At 32.0% G+C, this 11096-nt stretch overlaps 1 protein-coding gene across 1 annotated transcript; it reads right to left on the minus strand.

The window, feature by feature from the left end:
- Positions 1 to 7335: 7335 nt before the first annotated feature.
- Positions 7336 to 8217, minus strand: LOC131607018 (basic leucine zipper 4-like). Its single transcript, XM_058879085.1, has one exon. It carries the CDS (start codon positions 8138 to 8140, stop codon positions 7613 to 7615), a length of 528 nt encoding a protein of 175 aa, XP_058735068.1. The 5' UTR covers positions 8141 to 8217; the 3' UTR covers positions 7336 to 7612.
- Positions 8218 to 11096: the final 2879 nt, after the last annotated feature.

Genomic DNA, 11096 nt, shown 5'->3' on the forward strand with positions numbered 1-11096 from the left:
GTTATCGGGTTAAGTCGAATTCGAGTTATTGAATTGAACCAATTTGTTTGTAAATTTCGATCAAGTCAATTCGAGTTGGAAAAAAATTACAATGAACTCGATTTGAATTTTAAATTAAACCAATTATTACCAGGTAAAAAGGCAAATAGAACCAAATTTGATTCAACTCGATTCATTTTTAATTTAATTGTAGATATTATTTGAATGTACGTTTAACAAGAGAATTTAGAAATGCAAAGCGCGAAGGTGAGAGAGGAGTCTAATTTAGAGTGTTTGCGAATGCAATTTAGAGTGTTTCTATAGTGTTTTTAGGCCTCATTTTGCTGGTGTTTTTTGTTCGGGTGTTGAATGCTTTACAAAGTTTTGACCGTATTCTATCTTTCTGGTCCGTGCTTGTTGTTTTATTATTGGCATTGTGCACCATTGTGTCATGAATTGGATTGAGACATGCCTTATAAGTGTATATCTTAATTTGCCAATTAATAAGAGTTTAGTATCTTTCATCGGACTTTAGTTACATGTATTATTATTTTCTTTTCTTTTTTTGATAAAAAAAAATATATGTATTATTTTGTATTAGGTACCACAGTATAAACTAATCGAAATTTGGAGTGACGAATGCACACTTTATAGTCCTTTGATTAGGCAACGTCTTTTGATTATAACTTGTGGCCCCTCGTCTAACCTAAATCTCTAACATATATAAAATCATCACTCACTTTATATTATGATATACGTTAAAATGCCCATCGTTAAAGTGCCCATCCTAATTGCACTTAATCCAAAACCAATCAGCCAGATTCTCATAAAGAAGAAGAGGAATTAAGTTCATACTTTGTTTGATTGGATAGTGACATATTCGTTTCTCGTGAAAAGTCATAGACAAATTACACACATACATGTAATTTTATTTTGATACACGCTCTCATTCTCTCAATAAGTTACAATTAATAATGTGTGATTTTAGAAGTATCATTTGAGTCTTACTATTAATTATTCATTTATGTAAGAAATTGTTTTAAATAATGTCATTTTTAATTTTTTAATTATATTAATTTAATATTTTTATTTTATATTCTACCTTGAGAACAAGATGATGATTGGATTAGATGGTTGAGATATTCTTTTGCGCCGGAGCTTTGGTTCGGATGTGGTGGACGAAACTAACTTTTAAAGTTAGCACTCCAACGCTTAAGTTAGTGTATCAAATGAATAGAAAATTTTTAATTGGAGTAGAGTTACCTCAAGATGACGCACGTTGCTTCTTTTTATAGAGGAGTTTGTTCGTATTGAAATGTGAAGGAAGTTTGAGAAATGCGGATGGTCGTAGGATGGATCTGATGGCTCTGATAGTTGAATAGCCATTTAGTTTATGTTTTCCATGTTTGGAATCCCTTGGATATTGGGTCTGCTCCCTATAGGGCCTTTGCGATAGGCCCAAAACAGTTGTCATTAAGCCTTATCCTTTGACACACGCCCCCTACTTTGATCGTTCACATGATTATCATAAGGCGTTATAATGTCATTTCAAAAGTTACAAAAAGATCTCAATCGTTGGTTGTGGGTAGGATCATAAGGCGCCATTACTTTGATCGTTCCAAATATTTAACTCATCCTATTTATAAAAAATGGCAGCTGAAAGATCAAGACCAACTATGAATATAGATCTCAAGATCAATAAATAAAATTCCACACATGGAAAAACGCCAAATTTAAGTGCACTCAAGCACTCTACAAACTATGCCAGACCTTTGCTGGTCACGTCATCGCACATGTCAAGAATAGGTGATGAAACGTAACAGTGATAAAATCGCATTAAATGCGCATGTTTCCATTACTTTCCAAAATTGATCCCAAGTGATTCAATTCTACTATACACCAGACTACTACACGAAGGTCGGTCAATAATACTTAAAGCTTACCTAGACTCCTTCAACGTTCGATCAAGCCTTGGGGGAAACTGTTATGTACCGGTCCGGCCAAATGCGCCATCGACCAAGGCCTAATCCATCAAAAGCCCACCCTACTTGACCCAAATATAAAAAAGATCACACACTATGAAAGGTACATAATCTCTGATCTCCAATTTCACTTTATTCCTCTTGAATATTGAACTAACTTGGGAGTTGGAGTGCTAACCATGCAGATCCACCTGCGTCACCGTAAAGGAGATTGGAACCACCGTCTAAAGCCATTATCATTAAAATATCTTCACTTCTTGTTTCTTCGTGGAGTTAGGTCATCCATTTCAGGTTCCCGGACGGAACAAATATCATCCAACTTCTCGGTAACTCTCCTTTGACTTCTTCTTCGATGGCTTTCACAATGTACTTTACACTAGAGTTTAATATCACATAATGGATTATCGTTTAATTGTAGTGTCACACCTTAAAGATGACTAGTTTGGATATGAGTTATTCTTTCAAATTTTGTTCCCTCGATATGTGAAGGATTTCCTTCTTACAAAATTTGGCCTTAGTGGCCACCACCATCGTCAAATATTGTATCTTAACCGCATATTTGCCTTGGTATTCCCCTTGTACCTATGATATAACCAACGATGAGTCAGACTTGATCACTATTTCTTCAAGTCTCATCTCAAATTCTATCTGCAATCTATCTAAGCAAGCTTCATTCTCTGATTAGTCGTTAGAAGTAAGGAACTCACATCTTTTTGCAACCTCTAGCACAAGACCATGATCACTTTCTAAAAGAATTTTGGCTTAACTCCCTTTTGCGTTGAAGGACTCGTCTATAAATATTTCCCATCTATAGAGTATTTGTAGCTCCTTAGTGGTAGCATTTTGGCCAGAGTGTGTCTTTTAAGTGTTTTCTTTGGTTCAGAAGAGATTTAAAACTTAGAAAGTTCCACGATCTACTTAGTTATCCTCCCCGCTAGGTCCGATTTGAAGAGTATATGTCTGATGTGGTAGTCAGTTCTTACCATAACGAGGTGTTTTAGGAAATTGTGTCTTAATTTTCCTGCCACAATCACAAGAACTTGGTGATTTTCTCTGCTTTTTAATAGTGTACCTATGGCCCTTGTAATATGTTTTCTATGAAATAAACATGATATTGTGAGACACCTCTCTCTCTCGCACCAGGACGACTCCTACGACTTCTAATGATATTGATAGATAGTTGAAAAGTCCCTCGTTGTCATCTGGCAAACTAGAATAAGTGGGCGTGATAACACCTCTTTTAGTTTTGTAAAGGTGATTTAACACTTAGGTGTCCATACGAATGAACCTGGAGATAAATTGCGATAAAGTTATTAACATGTTGTTAGGTCGTTGAATACTCTTCTTAGTTTTTTGGGGCATCATTTTGATAAAACCTGATACTTGTTGCAGAGGGTTGACTTCTATTCTTATCTCTATCATCAAGAGTTGACTTCTATTCCTTTCTCTATGATGCAGTACCCCATAAATTTTCTCATCCTTATCTCGAATGTGCACTTATATGAGTTCAAACACATACAACACCTCTGGACCTCCTAGAATAAGACCGCCTTATGGTATGTTTGTATTTTTATTATAATTTTAAAATACATCGTTCATATAGACTTTTAACGTATCTTTTATATATGATTTTTGAAAAAATTGTTCATCATTTTTTGTCATGCCATACATGTATCTTTTACACAGCCGGCTCAATTAGACAGAAGCCCCCGTTCTAATTTAAAAAATGAGCCCAATTTTTTCAAAAAAAATATTATAATAAATAAAAATGACACATATAAAATATAATTATGTTAATAAAAAAATTTAATTATAATTATTTGGATTTTAATCAATCTCATTTTTTTATTGTATTGAATTGTTATTATAATATTTTTTAATTTATTGAATTTTTTAAATCAAGTTATACATTTATTAATATAAATATAACTTTTTTGGAATTTTCAAAATTTTGAGCTTTAAAATTTGGGACCCTATGCTGTATAACTTCTTGCTCCCGCACAGGACCGAGTTTTATTCATTATAATAACACTACAACACGGAAGGTCTACGAAAGCGCTTATTTTGGGCTTTAAAAGCGCTGTGAAAGCCAGCGCTGGCGTAGGTAACAAAAGCGCTTCTAAAAGCACTCTGGTAGACCCCCCCTATAAGAGCGCTTTTCTGGAAAAAGCGCTCTGGTATCCCCCCCTATTAGAGCGCTTTTTCTGGAAAAAGCGCTCTGATAGCCCCCCTATAAGAGCGCTTTTCCAAAAGCGCTTTCGTAGGTTGCGTTTTTTATTTTATTTTTTATGCTTTTTTTTTTATAAACCTATTATTTTTATAATTTCTAAACCTGCATTTATGGCAGCATTCTTTCATGAACCTGTAATTTACCATTGTTATCCCATAAACCTATAATTTACAATCGTAATCCCATTATTTCAGTAATCTCATTATTTCAACAAAGAAGCGATTTCGATTATATACTAAACATGCATTATAATTATACCATTGTAATTAATCCAAAATATATATACACCGATTCACATATTTCTAACATGAAAACAACTAAACCAATTCACATGACATTATAACAATAAGAAAATCATCCCTAAACAACTAAATCAACTAAATCGGTCCTAATCCTGCAAAGTCTGAACATCTTCAAATGACTGAAAATCTTCACAATCTGCAAAATAAAAATATTATAATCAAAATAAGATTATTATTATATAAAGGCTCTAAAATAAGAAGGTAAAGAGTAGAACGAGTATATATATATATATATATATATATATATATATATATATATATATATATATATATATATATATATATATATATATATATATATATATATATATATATATATATATATGTCGTGTAAAAAGAATAATCAAATTAAATATATCAATAAATACAAATTAATTTATTAATATTTAGGACTTTATATATCTAACTTGAATACATGGAATGGAATATCATTTATTGTAAATTAGTTCAACAAATTTTGTACATAAAGTTTACCTTAAATTTAACACAGCCACGTCATATAGCCCAGAGGGATAAAGCAATATAGATCACTAACAATAATCCTGTCACAGACACCCTCAAGAACAACATTAGCTACATGTTATTGATAGGAACACTATTAGAAACTCAACCAACAACATGTCAAACAATTACAGAATTTGAGAAGTTGTTACCAAATTGATCAAAAGAGCCCAGTATCCTTGTGAGCTTTCTACTATCTCTTAGCAATATAAGAAGTTTCTCTGCAACAACAATTAATGTAAAGTTCACAACCAATTGACAGGAAAAATTAGACACAAATAAAAGTTGAATATTAATTTCTATGACAAATAATACATGACAACTAGTTACTACTACTTACCCTTCAGCGTTTTCCTTCATCTTTGAGCTATGCTATATCTACACTTATTTTCCTACACTTGTATATTACACCGTATATTTTAACACAGATAGATACTTGTGCACAGAAATTAAGATAGAATAAATTAATAAAAAATGAATTGTATACCTTGTATGTAGAAAATTACGGTGTTGGTGTAAGCTAGGGGTGTATGTTTACTCAATCAATAAATGTTGCAATAATGAGAAGGGGTTGTTGGACTAGAAATTTGAAGGTTTTGTTGGACTTAACCTGCATCGCCTCATTTCTATCCAAGTTGTATTGTGTCACAGAATATGAATCAAGTAACTGTACCCCGAAGGATCCTGCCACAGAAGACTTCGGGGTACAATTACTTGATTCATATTCTGTGGAACATAATCGGCAGGGGCACATTGTGTTCTATCCTTTACCAGTCCATCCACTGTTTGAAGCTCAACTTACAATAGAAAAACGTGATTATTACTAACTACATATAGAAAATCTTGAATCATGTAAAAGTTGGTGAAACAGATATCCCTTGTAGGTCTCATTATCAATAACATCTTCTACTTACTTGATACATGTCTTCAATACTCTAAATCACTGATAAAAACCTAACAAACTTTGTCTTCAATACTCTAAATCACACTGATAAAACCTAAATCACTGATAAATTAAAAAAGCCCCAATAATATTAACTATAACCCTAAATAAAATTTTGTATTTTTGAAAGCAAACAATGAAAAAAAGGAAAATTTCCGGCACAAAACCCTAACCTGAACAGAGAAGAGACGGTTGAAGGGTGGCGATGGAGTGAGGAAGGCGGCGGCGGAGTCGGTTGAAGGCTGGAGAGGGAGTGAGGACGGCGGAGCAACGAAAGGAAGAAGAAGGTTCGCGTGTTTTGGATCTGAAACAAAACGCGTGTGTTTGTAAAATATATAATTTTTTAAATGGGCTACCAGAGCGCTTTTCAAAAGCGCTTTAATAACACCCCCTACCAGAGCGCTTTTATCCCAAAAGCGCTTTTGTAGCACCCACCCTATAAGAGCGCTTTTAAAAGCGCTTTCATAACCCCCTACCAGAGCGCTTTTTAAAAGCGCTCTCATACCCAGAGCGCTTTTTGAAAGCGCTCTCATAACCCCCCCTACCAGAGCGCTTTTTTTGCATCATTTTCCCTTGTTTATTAATTTTGTTTTTAGCGAGCCCTGCGAGAGCGCTTTTGCTAAAAGCGCTTTAGTAGCTGCGCTGCTACAGCTTAAATTTGGCGTAGTGTAAACATTGTTTATCCTGATCTCATCTTAAGGAGTGTTATAAATACTTTATTTTAATAGTCTCTAACATTTATTTATTTATTTATTTATTAGATGAAATACATGCGTGTCTCACTTTAAAAATTTTATTTTTGTAATCAATCTCACTTTAAAAATAATCCCACTTAAATAGGACTTCCATTAAAATAAAATAAGTGAATGTTAATATTATCCATTTTAACAATTGTGCAAAACCCAAAAGGGTTATTAGATTGAGGAAGTAATATTTATCTAAAAAAACATGCTAAGACTTTGAATTGATTCTTATCTAAAGAACAAAAAGAAAACTCTAATATTGCTTATCATTTGGATTACACCACTTAGATGGCTATAATGTGGTTTTATTTTAATATTTTTCTATCTTACGTATCACTTTTCATTACATTATTCCCATATTTTCTATTTTAAATTCTCTCATCTCATGTACCTTTTTATCTTTCTTTAGATGTAAGCATTCTTTTCTATTGACAGTTGCATATATTTTATTTTGTCACCGGTGTTATCATTGATTCTTCATTCATCAAATCATTAGTCAGTTTAACTTACCAGCACTCATATTCGTACACAAAATTTTGATAACATATAATATCGTATAAAATACACAAAATTTCAAAATAAAAAATAGTATAACAAATAAAATTGTAGCTTAAGAAAACAATTTTGATAAACAAAACAACCCATATATATATAATTAACCAAAAAAAGGACAAATATTATACATAAATATTTAATATTAATCGATAATAAATCAACCATATGGTTTTGAAAAAAATCAACAATATTTTCCAAAACCAAGTCCTAGCTTTTCCCCAAAAATAGCACGGAAAATCCCAAGACTCATTTACCTAATTTTAATATTTTACAGACAAATTATAACTTTGTCTTAGAATTTTAACCGAGATTAATTATAATTAATTAACTTGATTAATCATAATTAATTAACTTGATTAATGATTAATCAAGATTATTTATTCCACCGTAGTAGTGTTACATGTCCATGCAGTGGAGAAAGGTTGAAATTGGAACTGTTGGTAAACCAAAATTTGAGTATAGTTGTTGATTCTTTGGTTCAGCACGGTTCGCTCGGACCGGAGCCATTCGTTTTCGGTTCTTATGCGGTTATAGTGAAACACAATGAATTGCAACCGGTTTTTGAGTTCCCGGTTTTCGATTCTACACTTGTTCAACTGGTTCCTTAGATTCTCCACGTGTCGTTGTTTCCGCATCCGTGATCTTCGGGCAGATTCCCGGTTCGATAACATGCGTCTCCGCTTTCTCTCGTCTATGACTACGGACCGGTGGTTCGGTTCGTCTGAGTCCGGTTTACGTTTCTCGTGGGGTTGGTTCGGTTCGTCTGAACCGGAGGTTGAAGTTATGGTTATGGGAGTGGTGGATTCGAGGTCGTCGGAAAATAGGTCATGGAAATCCCAAGGTGGGAAACCGGCGGAGAATGGGTGGTCGAGAAAAGGGTCGGAGGGAGGGAGGGTGGAGAGCATGGTGGCGGCAGTGGCAGAGGTTTGGGAATTAGAGAGGGGTGAAAGGGAGGAGGGGGAAAGGGAAGAAAGGTAGAGGAGGGTACCGTTATTTATGGTGAAAATTTTGGGTAAAGTTGTGTAATTAATGTGAGATAGTAAGGGTGTTTTTGTCATAAAATGTGTTTACAGTGCATGGCTTTTGAGTCATTTTGCACTATGGTTGTGAAGCCTTGTGGGGCATTGCGTCACATCTCTCTTTAAAATTGGGGCTGTTTAATGGACCCTCCTAAAGATAGGTTTTAAACATGTTACAATTTTTTTTAGCAAGAAAATAAACGTTGTAGAAATTTAAAATCATGTAATATGCTATCAAGAGACACCATGTATATGATGTATTGAATATTCAAACTGGTCCTTCATATTTTAAAATATTTGTTTTTTTCTTTAGAAGTTGTTGCAAGGACAATCAAACTATTATTGCTAAGATTTATAAGATACAATGTGTAATTTTGAGAGACCTTAGAATTGAAATGCAACACTAATAGAGTTAATAGAAGTTGAGAAATATGTCTGTTTGAATAGACTATTTTAACACTCAAATCATATGAGTCACTTATTTGTGAAACATTGAGATTCCTTCAGTTTGTTGAACATGATTTTTATTGTGTATATACATGGCAATGCATACAAAATTATCAAAAACAGACTCATGTTGTTTGAAGTTGTAGGTATCACCTCAATAGAATTAACATATTTTTGTGATATTTTTTTACCTTAGAATTGGAGCATAAAAAAAAACATTAGTCGAGAATTAGTACATAAGTTAAATGAGACAATTTAATTTCATATGTGTTTGTGACAAATAAAAACTTTTTTTCAAATAGTCTAGTTGTTAGAATTCATCTTTTAAAGGTGAACAAATGAGATGTCACAAGTTCAAATTCGCGTCTCTATATCTAATATATTTGCACAGCTACCAATTAAGTTAATTTAACGAAATTGTAATAGACAAAAACTTTGTTTAGATGAATTAAGTTGAAATTGAATTCCTCTCTAATTAATTTTCTTTATCTATTTCACATTGACAAATATTAGAAACATATACAAACAAAATTTAATTTCGTAGGATGTTGACTTGTGGAGGAAAATTATTTATTTTCCTAACAAGACACAATATGAGCAGATCTTGCTACATTTTGATAAATCATGTATTGATAACATCAACTTTGCAGTATACGTTAGAGATACTTGGTTGTTTCTTTGCAAGGACAGTTTATCATAGTATGGACTAATCATGTGATGCATATAAAGAATACAATTGTGGTTTAATGTGCTGATCAAGAATAAATAGGTTTTGATGATGACAAAAGAATCAAAATAAAATATCAAAAACATCGTCAAACGAAGAAGAAAGTTTGAATCAAATAAACAAAGCAAAAAGTTTCTGATGATAAGCTTAAAAGAATCAATTGATAAAGAACATCATCAAAGAAATGTTTCATCTACTAAAAGCTAGCATGCGATTTACCAAAGAGGAAACGATGCAATAGATAAGAAAATTCAAAAAAAAATTGAATCGATAATATTGCAAAGAAGAAGTGAATTGCAGAAAAAAGGTGACAATGGCTACCAGAATTTATAAAACTCAGATACCATGTTAACAATGGCAACACTACTTGTCATGGTAGCTTGAAACCAAAATTATGCAAAAGAAAAAGAAGAGAAAGTATAGAACATTTTACTGTTTCGTTGAATTCATCATATAACATCTCCAATGCTATATATACATGTACATAGTTTGTTAGATAAAGTTGTTAGATCTAACTAACTAACATAAAATTAAGAAACTAACCTAAATAAATATACACAAGATAAATACACAAATACATACTATCTTGAATACACTTAAGCTAATAACATGGACTAAAACTAAAACTAGACTTTTTTAATGTTACAGTGAACAAATAAAGCATTAATCCAACATTTAAATTAACCACCCATCAAACAAAGGTATCTTAATAGCAAGTTCTTCAAATATCTTTGTAAAGTGATTTTTAATTACACACTTATCTCCTCCACATCCTCCATTTTAGAACCTTGGACATTAACATCCACAATCTAGTTTCTATCCTCCAGGCCTCATGTATGTATTGAAGCTTGCATGTATAGTATTTGCATCTCCCTCTTTAACAAATTTAAACTATCACATGTCTTGTAGCGTCTATTCTTTATATAATTTAATGGTTAATTGATTAAAATAAAACTAACAATACCAAAATAAAAAAACAATATAAAAATAAATGAACTCTTGATTGAGCGGAAAAAAACAACATGAGAAGATCTAAATATATCTAATGTCGATTGTTTGTTTCACTAACTCCTCTTTAAACATATAACTTATTAAATTGATTTTGAAAATAATCATATAAAAAATTATGTTGTATTTGAAACATATCTTACACTTATTAAGTTATTAATGTTTTTCTAGTATTCTACAACTCATCATGTATCTCATGCTTTTTTATTGTTAAAGAATTTCTCCAATACTTTTAGTTTTCATTCAACTTTCTTCCATATTTGTTCATTTTTCAAAGCATCAAATTTTATGCTTTAAAAAATGAATTAGCAGAAAAGGAAGTGTTGAATAAAAAATTGAAAGTTTGAAGAGATTTCAACAGTTAAAGAGCATGGGGTGAATGATGAGTTAAAGGATGCTAGAAAATCATTTATCATTTATTAGTGTAAGTTGTTCTTCATATATAACACAATTGTTATATAATTATTTTTCTAACCAATTTTGAGAAGTTACATATTCAGTTATGGTTTAGTGAAATATGCAATTTACATTAGATATGTTGTGAATTCAATGCCAATAACAAAGTATAAAACAAGGAAAGAATAAAGAACAAGGAAGAAGAAGAACACAAGAATTGATTATAACTGCTATTCTTTTACTTTCTCTTAGAAAACAAGATTA

The sequence above is a fragment of the Vicia villosa genome, linkage group LG1, assembly GCF_029867415.1.
Source record: "Vicia villosa cultivar HV-30 ecotype Madison, WI linkage group LG1, Vvil1.0, whole genome shotgun sequence".
Taxonomy (NCBI): domain Eukaryota; kingdom Viridiplantae; phylum Streptophyta; class Magnoliopsida; order Fabales; family Fabaceae; genus Vicia; species Vicia villosa.

What these genes read in the sequence shown, in the direction of transcription:
- LOC131607018 (XM_058879085.1), bottom strand. Translation starts at nt 8,140, where the DNA reads ATGCTCTCCACCCTCCCTCCCTCCGACCCTTTTCTCGACCACCCATTC.